General features: G+C 36.9%; 3 protein-coding genes across 4 annotated transcripts in view; all 3 read left to right on the plus strand.

The window, feature by feature from the left end:
- The window catches only part of TIAM1 (TIAM Rac1 associated GEF 1), a 1375699-nt gene that overhangs the window by 1184824 nt on the left and 173815 nt on the right, over positions 1–17060 (plus strand). The gene's annotated exons all lie outside the window — the stretch shown is intronic.
- LOC126951716 (keratin-associated protein 19-2-like) lies at positions 896–3074 on the plus strand. Its single transcript, XM_050786121.1, has one exon. The coding sequence runs from the start codon at positions 1457–1459 to the stop codon at positions 1673–1675; it is 219 nt and encodes a 72-aa protein (XP_050642078.1). The 5' UTR covers positions 896–1456; the 3' UTR covers positions 1676–3074.
- LOC126951714 (keratin-associated protein 19-3-like) lies at positions 7366–8982 on the plus strand. 2 transcript variants are annotated; one of them, XM_050786118.1, is made up of 2 exons: positions 7366–8535; positions 8590–8982. In XM_050786118.1, the coding sequence occupies exons 1-2, from the start codon at positions 8409–8411 to the stop codon at positions 8652–8654; spliced, it is 192 nt and encodes a 63-aa protein (XP_050642075.1). In that variant the 5' UTR covers positions 7366–8408; the 3' UTR covers positions 8655–8982. The 2 variants fall into 2 exon arrangements, with proteins under 2 accessions (XP_050642075.1, XP_050642076.1); XM_050786119.1 differs by having other exon boundaries at positions 8409–8493; positions 8563–8982.

Genomic DNA, 17060 nt, shown 5'->3' on the forward strand with positions numbered 1-17060 from the left:
TGTCTCCCAGAATTCCCATGTGTTGTGGGAGGGATTCAGGGGGAGGTAATTGAATCATGAGGATTGGTCTTTCCCTTGTTATTCTCATGATAGTGAATAAGTCTCATGAGATCTGATGGGTTTATCAGGGATTTTCACTTTTGCTTTTTCCTCATTTTCTCTTGCCGCCACCATGTAAGAAGTGCCTTTCACCTCCTGCCATGATTCTGAGGCCTCCCCAGCCATGTGGAACTGTGAGTCCAATGAAACCTATTTTTCTTCCCAGTCTCAGGTATGTCTTTATCAGCAGTGTGAAAACAAACTAATACACCTGGGCTCAAGTGATCCTCCCACTTTGGCCTCCAGCATTACAGAGGTAAGCCACTGTACCCTACCTGAAGAGAATATTTTTGAATAGTTGGTCAGGCTGGTGTAACAGTGAGTTTGTTCTCTTGAATAGTATCTCGGTTTCTGGAAGAACTTTTGTTATGCTGATAAGCCAAAACAATGTTTTGCAAGCTGATATAGAAAATTAAAGTAGTTTTATATTATGCCTACATACATATTTCCATTACTTTGTATTTACCACAGCTGATCAGAAAATTTATTTATTCAAAAAGTTCCTTTTCTTTTGAAGGAGGAATAGCCTTAATTTCTCAACCCAGTAAAGATATTTGATATTTGAAGGCTTTACTAGATTTAAAAGTTTTAAACTTGATCAATGTATTTGAATCTAGGGGGAGGTAAAATTGAACAATCTAAGGAATGGTATAAAAATGAGAAATTAGAAAAAAATTAATAAAAACACAGTATCAAATACGAATAATTCAATATGCTTAGTGATGAAGAATTATATTTAGAATTTTAAAAAATTGTGTAACTTTGAAAATGCAGACTATTTTGTCATTAAAAAGAATGTATCAGCTGGGCACAGTGGCTCACGCCTGTAATCCCAGCAGTTTGGGAGGCCAAGGCGGGTGGATCACCTGAGGTCAGGAGTTCGAGACCAGCCTGGCCCACATGGTGAAACCCCGTCTCTACTAAAAATATAAACATTAGCTGGGAGTGGTGGCAGGCACCTGTAATCCCAGCTACTCAGGAGGCTGAAGCAGGAGAATCACTTGAACCCAGGAGGTGGAGGCTGCAGTGAGCTGAAATCACACCACTGCACTCCAGCCTGGGCAACAAGAGCAAGACTCCATCTTAAAAAAAAAAAAAGAATGTAATAAGTTAAAGGGCATTCTAACCATGCAGCTAAGCCAGCTCAAAGATTTTAATGAGTTTGTATCTCTCCTTTTGCTAACAAACAGATTGATGATTTGCATCGAGTAAATAAATAAATTGGGATGCTGTAAAAGGATGGCCACATGTTTATCACATGTTCTGCTCAGGGTATATAAGTGTTCCCTAAACGTGCTGATATTCACACTCAGGACATTGCCTTGGACAGTAAACCCAAGTCACTATCTCCGACACCATGAGCTACTATGGCGGCTACTATGGAGGTCTGAGCTATGGCTGTGGGGGTTTTGGTGGCATGGGCTATGGCTACAGCTGTGGATGTGGCAGCTTCCACAGACTGGGCTATGGCTGTGGCTATGAAGACAGGAGATATGGCTGTGGCTACAGAGGCTATGCAGATGGTTGCTGCTGCCCGTCATGCTACAGAGGATATAGATTCACCGGCTTCTACTAAGCTGCTGCTCTAGTGATGCAGCATCTGTTACCTTGAGGGGATTTCAAAACAAGTTACTTACTTCTAAGATACAATGGGGGTAAAGGTGTAAATGTGTAAATGCTCCCATTCCGAAGGGAGAAATTGGCCAAAACAAAGGGGCTATAGACCCCAAACAAGTCCAAAACCCAGCAGGGCAGTCATTAAATATTACAGCTTCAACATAATCTCCTTTTACTCCATGTCTCACACCCAGGCCACACTGATGCAAAGAGCAGACTCCCAAGGCATTGGGCAGCTCCACTTCTGTAGCTCTGCAGGGTACAGTCCTCCTGGCTGCGTTCACAGGCTTGCATTGAGAATCCACAGCTTTTCCAGGCACACAGTGGAAGTTGTTGGTGAATCTACCATTCTGGGGTCTGGAAGATGGTGACCTTCTTCTCACAGCTCCACTACGCAGTGCCTCAGTAGAGACTCTGGGTGGGGTCTCTAAACCCACATTTCCCCTCCATATTGCCCCAGCAGAGGTTCTCCATAAAGGCTCCACGCTTGCAGCAGACTTCTGTCTGGAAATCCAGGCATTGTCATACATCCTCTAAAATCTAGGCAGGAGCTCCCAAGCCTCAACTCTTGCCCTCAGTGCACCCACAGGCTTAACACCATGTGAAAACCTTGGTAGCTCCTGGCTTGCACTCTCTGGACCATCAGCCTGAGATGTAACTGGAGCCCTTTTAGCCATGGCTGGAGATGGAGTGTCTAGGACTCAAGGCAACATATCCCAAGGCTGCACAGAACAGTGGGGCCCTAGGCCTGGCCCACAAAATCATTTTTCTCTCCTAGGCCTCTAGGCCTGTGGTGAAAGGGCTGCTGCAACGGTCTATAAAATGACTTGGAGGCATTTTTCCATTGTCTTGGCTATTAACATCTGGCTCCTCTCTACTTATGCAAATTTCTGCAATAGGCTTGAATTTCTCCCCAGACATTGAGATTTTGTTTTCTATGATGTGGCTGGGCTGCAAATTTTCCAAACTTTTATGCTCTGTTTCCCTTTTATGCTCTGGACATGTAAGTTCCAACTTCAGATAATCTCTTTGTTCAAGCATATGAGGTTATGCTGTTAGAAGTATCATGTTACATCTTGAATGATTTGCTGCTTAGAAATTTCGTCTGCCAGATACCCTAAATTATCTCCCTCAAGTTCAAAGCTCAACAGATCCCTAGAACACAGGCACAGTGCTGCCAGTCTCTTTGCTAAAGCGTAGCAAGTATGACCTTTTCTCCAGTTTCCAACAAGTTTCTCATCTCCATCTGAGACCGTCTCATCCTGGGCTTTACTGTCCATGTCACTATCAGCCTTTTGGTCACAACAATTTAACAAGTCTCTAGGAAGTTCCAAACTTTCCCCCATCTTCCTGTCTTCTTCTGAGCTCTCCAAACTGTTCCAACCTCTGCCTGTTACTCAGTTCCAAAGTCATTCCACATTTTCAAGTATCTTTATAGCAATGTCCCTCTTCTCTGGTACCAATTTTCTGTATTAGTCCATTGTCCCACTGCTATAAAAAATACCTGAGACTGGGTAATTTATAAAGTAAATAAGTTTAATTGGCTCACGGTTCTATGGGCTGCACAGGCTTCTCCTAGAGAGGCCTCAGGAAACTTTCAATTATGGTGGAAGGCAAAGGAGAAGCAAGCACATCTTCACATGGTCGCAGGAGACAGAGGTCAAGGGAGGTGCTACACACTGTTAAACAAGCAGATCCCGGGAGAACCCCTTCACAAGACAGCAGTAGGAGGATGATGCCAAACCATTAGACACTGCCCCCATGACCCAATCACCTTCTACTAGGCCCCTCCTCCAACAGTAGGGATTACAATTTGACATGAGATATGGGCAGGGACACACATCCAAAGCATTTCACAGAATCAATAGGATATACATAGATATACAGAAGAACATTTACTGTTAGGGAAGAACTCATGCAATTATAGAGGCTGAGAAGTCTCATCATCTGCTGTTTGCAAGTTAGAGGCCCAGGAAAGCTGATCTAGTAGTTCCAGTCCAAACCCAAAAGCTAGAGAACAGGGGAGTCAATGATGTTAAGTCTCAATCTGAGACCAAATGCTCTAACCAGGAATGCTGATGTGTGAGGATAGGAGAGGATGAAGATCCCAGCTAAGAAAGCAAGCTCCCTTTACCTTCCCCATTTAGTTCTATTTAGGTCTTCAACAGATTAAATGATGCTTACATACATAGGTAAGAGTGATGTTTACTCAGTCTACAGATTAAAATGTGAATCTTTTCTAGAAAAACTCTCACAGACCACCCAGAAATATTTTACCAACTATCCTAGCATCCCTTAACCCAGTCAAGCTGACACTTAAAATTGAGTATCACAACATTCATATTATTAAAACTGTAATTAAAACACATTTGCTTCTCACAAATCTTATAATCTATATCCCCAAAACTTAAAGAGAAGTAAACTCTCTTTTTCTATGAACCTTTGCATTATATATAATCTTCCTTTATTCATAATTTTCTGCTTTCATCTAGTTTGTTATGCATGTAAAATAAGCCTGACCTAAAAATCCTTGATAAACTGGATAATAAAATATGAATTGTAGTCATTCAACTCATTACACTTGTCTTTTTATAGGAATATTGTGTTCTTTATTATCATCATTATTATACGGAAGGATTTGTAATGCAGTAGGGACTATAAACACACAGAAACATCATTATGAGGCAAAATATTGTGTAGTTTCAACTGACTAAAAGTGTCATTTAATATTTAAATATATAAGTGTATATTTATTATATATAGAAGTGTATATATTTCAATATTAAGTAAATCAATATATTAAATATATAAATATATTTTATATTTCTGTGTTATTAATAAATACTATTTTATTTATATTTCAATACATTATTGATAATTTGATATTTATATTTATTTATTTATTAATATATAGAACTATATGTTTAAATATTAATGAAATATTCATTTATTTATTATATATTATATATAAAATATATAATACATACATATATAACATATACATTTTGTATATAATGTGTATATTTTATATATCTTATATATTTCTATATGTCTTATATTAATATCATTATATATACATATATGTTTCTCTCTCTCTCTATATATATATATGATAAAATAAATTTCAGTGAAACCTTATCCTTTCAAGAAATGGCCAAAACAATATTGTTTTTCTAAAATGGAATTTCAGGCAATAATATGTGCCTACAGATGTTTTGTATAAGCTCGCCAAATATAATTAAATGAGGACAAAAATTAAATCACACAATTAAGGACCAGAAAGAGACATTAAAATTTTGCAATGCTGTATTCCAGCAGAATATGTCATTTTTCTTATAATTGGTGCCAAGACTAGGATCAGAATCATGCCATCCTGAGTCCCAGGTATTAGACGATACTGTGCAGACTCACTTTTTATGTATTTTCTTCTTGATTGTTGTCAGATAAACCATTATGAAAGTTCTGGTCATAGTTGTAAGAAGAGCTAAATTATCTCAACTGCTTTTATGAGAGTTAGTCCCTTTTCTTACATTAACATCGATGCTTCATTTTTATTGTTGTGATATAAAGAATTAAACCAATCAAATTTTAGTTTATCTGCTTCTGAATGTAACTAACCAATGAGCAACGTTAAAATTAGACTCTAAGTTAAAAACAAAACAAAGCGCCGTGACCTCTTCTTTAAGTCAATGCTCTCAAGCATTCTGTGTCCTACAACAGCAGGCTGAACAGGGGAAATACAGCTAAGTAACTCTATGGGAGGTCAGCTATATTGTCTGACCCAGTAGAACAGGATTTCACTAGAAGTATTTTCTTCTCATTTGGGTAATGTCTCAGGGATAGTTTCCATGTGGCTGAAAAGCAGTAATCGATATAATTATTACTGCCATTGTTATTAGTATAATCAATATTATTATAATTTCATGCTGTTTAAGGTTGTATTGAATAATTTCTGAGATGATATAAAATTTCTAACAAAAATGTCCTTATTTCCAGGAAACATGTGAGAACACTTTTCACTCTTCCATCTATCAACATGAGCTAACAATTCTTAAAAAACAATGATGATCCAAATCTACTTTTGATCCAACAAACGAATAGAAAAAGAATAACCCCTCAAAGGAAATTTCATTGAGACTTTTTTTACTTGCATATACAGAAAAGAAATCAGATTTTTTACATATTCTTCAAACTGTTTTTCTAGTTTACACAGCTAGTGGACAAAATAAGCTATGCATGTCATAGTCATATGTTTTATTCTTTGAAAATACATTTAGTGTTTATTGTACTATCGAAGTTTCGCATTTGTGTCTCATTATTTCCATATAGAGACAGTTTTATATATCAAAAACATACAAAATAGCCTTTAATCATGGTCACATGCTCTGACAGAGCTACACAAGAAAATGTGAAATTCTTAATGCTATGTAATTTATTCATAATTCTAAATGGTTCATTAAAAATGAATATATGAATTTTATCACTTGACTGATTTTCTGAAATGGAGAATAAAAATGGAATGAAATTGGGTTACAATAACACAGATATCAAAGAGGAAGGCTAGTGTTGGGTTAAATGCTACTCTGACAGCAGGAATCTCGTTGGAACTTGTGTTCAGCTTTACAACACCTCCAAGAATAGCCAGTAAGTTGCTCGTGTTATGCTATTCATGACCCTTGCATTGATGTCAAAGTCATGTACTTTAATCAAATATTATTTTTGAATGCCAACTAAATATGAGATTTTGTTTTGACACTCAGCAGGTCAGAGAAACATCACATTATAAAAAGAAAGTGTCACTTGAACAGAAAGTCATTATGTTTAGTGAAATAAACAGGCACAGAAAGAGAGGTATCACATGTTCTCACTCATAAGTGGGAGATAAAAAAGTTAATCTTATGAATGTAGAGAAAAGAGTGATAGATATCAGAGGCTGGGATGGGTGTGTGGGTGCAGGAGAGAGAAAAGTTGGATGAAAGATGTAAGTTCTATTGTAGAATGATTATGTTAACAACAATATATTGTATATTTCAAAGTAGCTAGAAGAGAGAGCTTGATTTATTCCCAATGTAAAGAAATGATAAATATTTAAAGTGATGGATATTTCAAATACTCTATCTTGAACATTATACATTCTATACATGCAATTAAATATCACATGTATCTCATAAGTATGTAAAATATGTATCAATAAAAAATTTAAATAAAAATTTTAAAATGTGTCATTCAGCTACTCGTAAATCTCAAAAAAAAAATCTTAGTAGTATGATTATAGTCATATAAAACTGATACCTTTCTGGAGTTCCAAGTTTCAAGACATAGGTACATCTGGATGAGGCTTAATCAGGTATGGGGTAAGCCTTAGGCATTTCTAACTCTATGGGCTCAGCTGAGGAACTCTGGCCAACTCTCCCTAAAGAGCTACTCCTTCTTTTCTATATTTTTCACAATTGTGCCTTAAATTTAGAGAATTTATTGTTATGCTAAGTTGCACAAATATTTTTTAAATTTCAGATAATTTGAAGAGTTGAAAAATGTTTTAAACAAGAAACACTATAATCAATATCTTAGAAAGATCTAGTTGATATGTTAGGAAAAGCTGACTAAAAAGCGCTTAAAAACAAAACACAACAAAAATCATGGGCATAAAATAGGCAAAGACAAAGGCAAATATTGACTATGGAGATCTAAATGGAAAGAATGAATGTTGATTTGAGTAAATAGGTTGTAGCCAGAACATTTTACCTACTTCGAACTTTTACCTGGATATAGTAATGAATCGTGAAGGAAAGGAAGTTGGGTGAAGTTTGAAGTAAAATCGGCAAAAGATACAAGAGAGATGAATTAATGACAAAAGGTAGAGAAAGGGAAAAAATTCTGTGTGGAGGCAGATTACAATCTTCATTTTTTGGTAACAGTGAGGTTAGAACATATAATGGAAAAGGGACTTGGGATATAAATAGAAAACTCTGGAAAGACTTCACACGAGATGGGCTTTTGATCCCTGTAAGAGTCTCTCCACTTGGGACTACAATTGTGCTGTGTTCTTAAAACAAAACCAATATTTTGCATGTTGGCGTGCAAAGCCCAAAACAAATATAACAATTGTGCATGATCAAAGTTTTAAAAGTCTACAAATTAGGTGACATTTGTTTCTTTCAGGTACATACACAGGTGAATCAAATCTTTCCTGCTTCTGATGCTACAAAATATGTGTGCTTTATGAAGAAACTGATGAATTTAAGAGTCTTGACCTTGGCTATTTCTTGAAATTTTGTAGAATCAATTATAACAACGTCCAAAAATGCTTGTGATGAGAATATATTTAAATAGAAATCAAGAATTTTTCATGTGACTGATGTTAAGTGACTGGTAATAAATAATTCTATTTGGGTTTGGTATGTCTTAGACTTTGAAGAAGCAGCAATCCCTTCTAATCAAATTAAAGCAACAAGCTCAGGGACAAGCTAACTAGGTAGCCAAAAAAGCTCAGGCATTCTTACTGAGTATTGTCAGAGGACAATAGATTAACAAGCTGCCTCAGCCAAGTAGAATTCATGGAATGACACAAAAAGAGGGGCACATGTTTATTACATGCTCTGACCAGGGTATATAAGCCTCCTTCTACACATGCTGGCATTCACACTCAGGATCTTGCCTGAATAGCAAACCAACTTACCACTCCTGACACCATGAGTTACTACGGCAGCTACTACGGAGGCCTGGGCTATGGCTGTGGAGGCTTCGGTGGCCCGGGCTATGGCTATGGCTGTGGATGTGGCAGCTTCTGCAAACGGGGTTATGGCTGTAGCTATGGAGGCTACGGATATGGCTCTGGCTTTGGAGGCTACGGATATGGCTCTGGCTTTGGAGGTTACGGATATGGCTGCTGCCGCCCATCATACTATGGAGGATATGGATTCTCTGGCTCTTATTAAATGAATTGTTGAAATTGGAAGCAGAGGAGAAACCTCCAAATGTGTTTGGTCCTGTCCTGTGCTTTCATTCCAGAAAATCCATTCTATTGTCTTCACCATCAATGGACAGATATTTATCAATGGTTAAGCTGCTTCTATGAATACTAGTTGTTTTTTTACTTTCGGAATCTGTCACCTGAAATCCTATTCATGTATAGCCACTCTAGTTTGTTCTCCTAAATTTGCTTTGTTTTTCTTACCACCATTACCATCATGTTATCTATCAAGATCCTAGCAAAAACTTGTATTTTGCTTTTATCTAATACATGAATTAAAGTATAAATATTTTGGTTCTTTTCAATGTTTTCGTTGTTATTATTTAACATTTTATTTTGCAACTACTATAAAAAGTTTACTTATGACGCAGTGAGATCTGTGGCTCCATAGTGGAATGTGATGAAAATCTTCCTAGTTCACCATGTTACGGAAGCTTGAGAACAAGTAAGAGATCATATTAACAAGAGATAAAAATAACTTGCCCCTGTCTATTTACTTAGGATGTCAACCCCTCTCAAGTGTCCCTCAAGTGTTCCTGGAATCACTAAGGACAGTGTCATTCTCATATTCTGCTGTGTAACATTGTTGTTAGCTGAATGTCTTCTTGGTACCACTGTTCTGGCCAGGCATGTCTTTGCTTTTTTTCCACCTTCAGTTGAGGTTGTGGAAAGGAGATTGGGAAGTTTCACTCGTTTCCTAGTCAGAACTACACTTTGTATTTAGCGTCTCCCTGAAGGCCATTGTCCCATATTTGACTGATGCAACTCCCACCGGAATGTGGCACTGAAACCCAGTGGTACAATGCTGCACAAAAAATTGGAGGTAGTTTGCAAATGTGTTCTCCAATTCTGTGGGTTGTCTCTTCACTTTGTTGATTGTTTCATTTGCTGTGCAGAAGCGTTTTAACTTTATGTGATCCCATTTGTCCATTTTTGCCTTGATTGCCTGTGCTTACTGGGTATTACTCAAGAAATGTTTGCCCAGACCAACATCCTGGGAGTTTCTTGTGTTAAGTGAAATAAACCAGGCACAGAAAGACAAATGTCACATGTTCTCACTTATTTGTGGGATCTAAAAATCAAAGCAATAGAACTCATGGAAGTAGAGAATAGAAGGACAGTTACTAAGGTCTGGGAAGGGTATTTGGGGAGGGAAGTGGGGCTGGTCAATAGGTGCAAAAAAAAATAGAAAGAATAAATAATGACAGTACTTGATAGCACAACTAGGGGACTATAGTCAATAATAATTCAATTGTACATTTTAAAATAACTTGTAGAATTGGATTGTTTGTAACATAAAGGATAAATGCTTGGGGACAGGGCTACCCCATTTTCCATGACGTGATTATTACACTTGGAAAGCCTCTATCAAAATATCTCATGTACCTCATAAATATATGTACCTACTATGTCCCCACAAAACTCAAAAATTAAAAAAAATAAAATAAAAGAAAGAAAACTGGGGTAAGCCGGAGGGGTGCTTTCTGACTTTTTTTTTGTTGCACCCTATTAGAGGCTCTTAATAGTCTATATAGCTTGTTGTGAATAGGTGATGACACAAAGTCACATGAGAATAATACACAGGAGGCTTTACTGATAAGATCTTGGCTCTCAACTCTGGCTTCATTTCTCAGTCAAGTTCAAGTAGCCCGGCTCGTTTTTCTCTAGGAATTTATTCTCATCCAAAAAAATTCTTCTGTTCCTTTCAGCCTTGTTTTACAAGTTCACCACCCTTAGCCAGGCATCTTGGAACACCAACAGTAAACACAGAACCCTCCTCTGCTATGTTTTTCAGTCAACTTTCAAAGTAGTGAAAGAAGCCTGTTTCACCAGTTTGTCTGACATGACGAGGCATGTCTGAATCCGCTTATATTCAAATTTGGACCCCTACTATTTATCCTAGAAAATCTTTTTATCCTCTTGTAAATCTAGAAGAAGAACACTATTTTATAAACGATTTCTCATAGAAAAAGTGTTACCTTTTTGTCTACACTATAGTTTCGATTTCAAATTTAGAAACTAAACAATGGATGCAAAAAAATGGAGAGAAGAAAAGAAAGAAGAAAGATATCCAAAAACAAAGAAAAATGCATAGTTTAAAGGCCCAATCACATTTAGAACACATTCCATGTTTTATGTTATTTTTTAATTGACTCAATAATGGTATGTATTTATGGGGCACAGAGTGAAGCTTTGATATATATTATGTATAATAATCAGATCAGGATAATGAGTATGGATAACTGATCTTTTATGAAGTTGAAATGAGAACCAGATATAATACCTGTCCAAGTGCTGTTAAACTGAAAGACAGTGATTCAAAGACCCTCCTGCAGATACCCTTTGCAAATACTTAATTTTGCTAGTGAGGTTTTGTAATCTAAGGTTTAGTATGTTCTAAATTCCTTGGACAAAATAGAAGAGTTAATTAATTATTAAGCTGATTTTTAGCTTTAGCTAATTATTTTATGTTCTAACCAAAAAGAGCAGGAGAATAGCCTCTGTAGATTACAGGAACTATAGTTACTATTCTGTATGATTTCTATCTTTGATTTTTTTATTGTCCTTTGTCAACTCTAAAACTTAACAATGTGTGAATTAGTCTGCATATTTATATCTTCTCTATAAGGGTTGTAAGTATATATAAAGCTTCCCTTTATAAACATATAAAAAATGGTGGCTGCTTTTAGAGAACAATTATTTAGAATGTACAATATGTGACTAGTCAACCTAATTTTCTCCAGACAGACATTATATATCCTACTAGAGATGACCTTGTAGACAGAAAATCTGTTACCTTTTTACTACAGCACAGTTTCTATTTCAAATTTGAAAACTAAACAAGGGAAGCAAAAACAGCAACAAAAATTAGGTTTAAGTGCTGGCCTGATTTGAAGGTCTTTTTGATTTCCGATCTGAACAGTCCAGGTGCTGTTAAATTCGATTTTTACCCAGATATAATTTGTGATGCTCCTGAATGTCATGGCTTTTAAAAGTACATTGCAAAAGATGTTTTGTTTTGGTTTTTTTTTTTGAGACGGAGTCTCGCTCTGTCGCCCAGGCTGGAGTGCAGTGGCCGGATCTCAGCTCACTGCAAGCTCCGCCTCCCGGGTTTACGCCATTCTCCTGCCTCAGCCTCCTCAGTAGCTGGGACTACAGGCGCCCGCCACCTCGCCCGGCTAGTTTTTTTGTATTTTTTTAGTAGAGAAGGGGTTTCACCGTGTTAGACAGGATGGTCTCGATCTCCTGACCTCGTGATCCGCCCGTCTCGGCCTCCCAAAGTGCTGGGATTACAGGCTTGAGCCACCGCGCCCGGCCGCAAAAGATGTTTTTATTCTTCGTTAGATTGTTAAAGAATTGTAAGCTGGGAACGTGAAAGATATTTCTAAATTGCAGTCACTAAGTAGTTCTGCTGGGAGAACTGAAATTTTGTAGATGTTTATTACAGTATATCAGTAAGACAATAGAACATGCAATTCTTCTGAATGCAAGTAGAGGGGGAATTTCCTGATGAAAACTATAGACTCTAATTTTGAGGAAGGTATAATAGTGTCATGTGTACCTAGACATGCTTGTGAATAGTGATTGCATAATTTAGGATCCAAGATTAATGTTGAAGGATAGAATTGGAGAATGAATAATTTCTTGAAACATGGATACAAAAAGTAAAATTTCTTTCCTCTACCAAAAAAAGGTTTTTCAGACATAATAATCATGGTCACATCTTATTACTGCACTCAGATTGGTCACAGAAAACTCTAATAAAGCAAATCAATATAAAAACTCTTTAATCAATGAAAAATGCTCTATCAATATGAAAGATCAATTGAATCAATATTGTATTGGTATGTGTATAGAATAAAAATTCAGGATACCTGAGCAATTTGGTAATCTGAATAAAAGTATTTCCTTTCATTGGAAATATGTTTGACAAACATCACTGCTGACCTCTGAAATTTAGAGAACTAGGTTGCAGCTATGAATCCATCTATGGTTTGAGCTACGAACTTGGAGATTCTGAGGCTTAATATTGTTATATATTTAGTTATGTTTCTGCCAAGCACCTTACGATGGGTTGTAGAGACAATGTGGATTCTATTGTTTAATTGGTTGACAAGGACACTGTGATCACTTCAGCCACTCAAGTCAGAATATGGAGAGGCTTTGCATGTCTCTTCTGTCATCTCCATAGCCAATTGGTAGCTATTTTGTGCTATCTTCTTAATAGATACATAAAACTTATAATTCTTTATAAATATATTCAATTTCATTTTACCTTTTATCCAATGCTCGTGGTCACAATTTGCCACTTGGATTATGGCTGCACCTTCTCATCTATTCCTATCTGATCTCTGAAACTCAAAACCTGCTACCTTTCTTTAGTCTCTTTGTTTAAAGTTATTTGTTTAAAATGGCTCCTAATAGCTCTCTCTGGGATGACACATAGTGCTGCTATTATGATGAAACAATGAAGTGCTCAATATGCTGATATGGAAGGAAATTTCATTAAAAGGCATGACACAGAAGAGCCTGGACCATGCAGTTGGCTCATCAGGTATGATATGATACTTAGCAAACACCGACTGAATTAAAATGTGTATTTACCTAAATGATCCATAATCTTGTTAAATATTTGCCTTTATAGTAGCTCCTCCCTTACCTTGCTCTTCACTTCTCATAAAGAGTTCCTACTCACTTTCAAAATTTAACTTAAGGGATTGCTGGGTCAAATGGTATTACTGGTTCTAGATCCTTGAGGAATTGCCACACTGTCTTCCACAATGGTTGAACCAATTTACACTCCCACCAACAGTGTAAAACCGTTCCTATTTTTCCACACCCTCGCCAGAATCTGTTGTTTCCTGACTTTTTAATAATTGCCCTTCTAACTGGCGGAAGATGGTATCTCATTGTGGTTTTGATTTGCATTTCTCTGATGACCAGTGATGATGAGCTTTTTTTCATGTTTGTTAGCTGCATAAATGTCTTCTTTTGAGAAGTGTCTGTTTATATAATTTGCACGCTTTTTGATGGTTTTTTTTTTCTTGTAAATTTGTTTAAGTTCCTTGTAGATTCTTGATATTAAACTTTGTCAGATGGGTAGATTGCAAAAATTTTCTCCCATATACCCAGAGGATTATAAATCATTCTACTATAAAGACACATAATCACGTATGTTTATTCCAGCACTATTTACAATAGCAAAGACTTGGAACTAACACAAATGCCCTTCAATGATTGACTGGATAAAGAAAATGTGGCACATATATGCCATGGAATACTACGCAGCTAAAAAAAAGAATGAGATATGTCTTTTTAAGGGACATGAATGAAGCTGGAAGCCATCATTCTCAATTCTCAGCAAACTAACACGGAAACAGAAAACCAAACACAGCATGTTCTCACTCATAAGTGGGAGCTGAACAATGAGAATACGTGGACACAGTGAGGGGGACATCACACACAGGAGCCTGTCAGGGGGTGGGGAGCAAGGGGAGGGAAAGCATTAAGACAAATATCTAACACATGCAGGGCTTGAAACTGAGATGTTGGGGTGATGGGTGCAGCAAACCACCATGGCACATGTATACCTATGTAACAAACCTGCACGTTCTGCACATGTATCCCAGAACTTAAAGTAAAATAAAAAATTTAAAAATTTAACTTAAGTATCTTCTCTTGAGATGCCTTCCAGATTCCAGCAGTCACTTGACAGCATCAAGCACAAATGTCACTTTTGCGCAGAGGTCTTCCCTGAGATGCTATTGGCCTATGGTCCTTTATATAGCCTTTCCTTCATAGCACTTATCACCAAGCGATATTATACACTTGCTTGTTGACTCACATACTGTGTATCTCCCCAGGAAATGGAAGCTACATATGGGCAGAAACTTAATCTCTTTCACTCATCTGTGCATTTACAGGGCCTAGAATAATGCCTGGCTTACAGAAAGTATTTCATAAAATATGTGCCAAATAAATCTATCATAGAGCCAAACAACTGGTTATTAATTTATATGACAGTTTCCCCATTGAATCCTGTGTCCTTTTCTTATAATAATATGATTCTATTGATGAAAGTGTAAAATAGCTCTACTTTTATGCTAAATTAATGTCATGCTTTATTTATCTCTTCCATAGGTAGACATTAACTACTGCAATGTGCTGGATGCTCTGTTAAGTACATAGGCATAAGCGTAAGTCAACTGCAACTGCAATATAGCTAGTAATGATAGCTCATATTTACTTTGTCTTTGGTGACATGTCACACATAAACTTCAGACATTATAAGGTATATGATTTTGTTATTCCTGTGGAATAGGTAAGAAAGTTGCACTTTGGAAAATTTAAGTAACTTCCACAAACCATCCAATAGTGAGTTGTGAGGTATTATAACCTGTGACAAAATAAAAAGTATTTTGACGCTAAGCATAAGTTTGTGCACCTGAGCAGTGAAGGCGAGGCAAATGCCCCCAAAGAAGGTCCGATGTTTTACTCATAGGATTTCACTGGTCACATTTAAGAATTAGAGGCGCCAGTCAAAATTCTTCTACAGTATCATCAGGAGAGATATACCTTGACCTCCCTCTCTCACTTTGCAGATTTATGTTCACCCATTTTTTTTTTTTCTCAACTCTCTCTGAGAAAGAAGTTTTCCTTCTCCCTGGTAAGACTGGAGGCATTCATTTTTCCTGTTTTTCTATCTCTTATCTTCTGGCTTGTTGTTTTATTCACTATTACCTATCCTTCTGTTTGCAGTTTCCCCTTGTAGGAAGATACTGAAATTGAACCACCTGGAACCACCATCTATATTCTGGGATACTGTGCTTCAGTCTTTTAAAAACTCTTTGAGATATTTGTATGCTAAAAAAAAGTAAGCTCGAAGAGGTTAAAAAATTCCTAAAGTTGGATGTTTATACGAGGCAAAGCTGGGTTTTTAACTCAGGAATTCTGAGTGCAATATACTATCTTCAGACATACACAAAGTCCTATGAAAAACACAACCAAAGAAACCAAGGTGAAAACCTCAGTGTCATCTTGGTCTACCTTTAAGTTGACTGTCATCTCTTCCCCTTTTCCTCATGTTGCTGAATAACTACACCCCCTCTGCATTCTCTCACTTCCTCTGTACCTCACTTTCTAGTGCAATCCTCCATCCTCCCCCAATAGTCTGTCACTTAGTTGAAGCTAATGCAGTAAATGTTCCAAACAACTTCTTTATTGTCAAATCCAATGTCATCTTCAAAGTTTTGTTGAGATGCAGTGTCATTAGGTGGTTAGGCATGAACTTTCTGAAGGTAAATTCACCTAAGTCAGACTGGCAGCTCTGTCACTTCCCAAGGTGACCCTGGAAAAGTTACTCAAGGCTATTGGATTTCTGTTTTCTCATCTGTAAAACTAGGGTAATAATAGCAACAATTTCATAGGATCCTTGTGAGGATTAAATGAGTAATGCATACAAAACCTCAAAGCATTGCTTGTCATATAGTCTGCAATCAATATATATTAGTTATTGCTACTCTTCTTTTGACGCTATTATAAATGACTTTGTTTCCACTTTCTATTGCCATCATACTGCTGTACTACACACAACCATTAGACCTCAGTGCGGTATAATAAGAGGTTCATGCTCAACAATCCAACAGCTGGGGGAAGTAAGATAGCCTTGCTGTTCGCTCACATGACTGGGATTTGACTTACTGTTGACTGGGGTAAAAGTGGGAATTGGCTTTGCTCCATCAATCTCTCACTCTCCAATTAGGCTAGATCTACTTACTGTGTTCTCATGAAGAAGGCAAGAGTATGAGAACAAAATAGATTCTTGCAAGGACGTTTATGCTCAGAACCAGAACATCATCAATTCTGCCTTTTTGCTGTTAACACCATGTTATACGACTGTGCCAGGGATCAGAGTGAAAGAACATTTCAAAGTTGTAAGGCAAAGAGAGTAGATGAGGGAAAATATAAAGCTTTGTATTCTACCAGAGAACCCACTGTCTAGCCTTTGTTTATTTAAAGCTGATCTCCTTTACTCTAAGCAGTAGTTCACCCCTTCTCTGCAAGTTGTGATGCTGGAATCTACATTCCCAGACTATGGGAATGTCAGACACAATAATCAACAAATTATGAAGTTTGAATTTCAGATAAGTAACAAAAACATTTTTGGTATGTCTAAAATTATACAGAGCATGCTTATGCTAAAAAAGTTGTTTATTTAGAACTCAAGTTTAACTGGGCACCCTGTGTTTTTATTTGCCATATAAGGCATCTCTCCCAATCTGGTCATTCTTCTGATATTTATCTGCCAGAAGAATGTTCCCAAATGCATGTCTCCATAGACAGCTGAGCTTAAACTTACTCTAACCAATAG

Source organism: Macaca thibetana, chromosome 3 (assembly GCF_024542745.1).
Source record: "Macaca thibetana thibetana isolate TM-01 chromosome 3, ASM2454274v1, whole genome shotgun sequence".
In the NCBI taxonomy this organism is placed as follows: Eukaryota; Metazoa; Chordata; class Mammalia; order Primates; family Cercopithecidae; genus Macaca; species Macaca thibetana.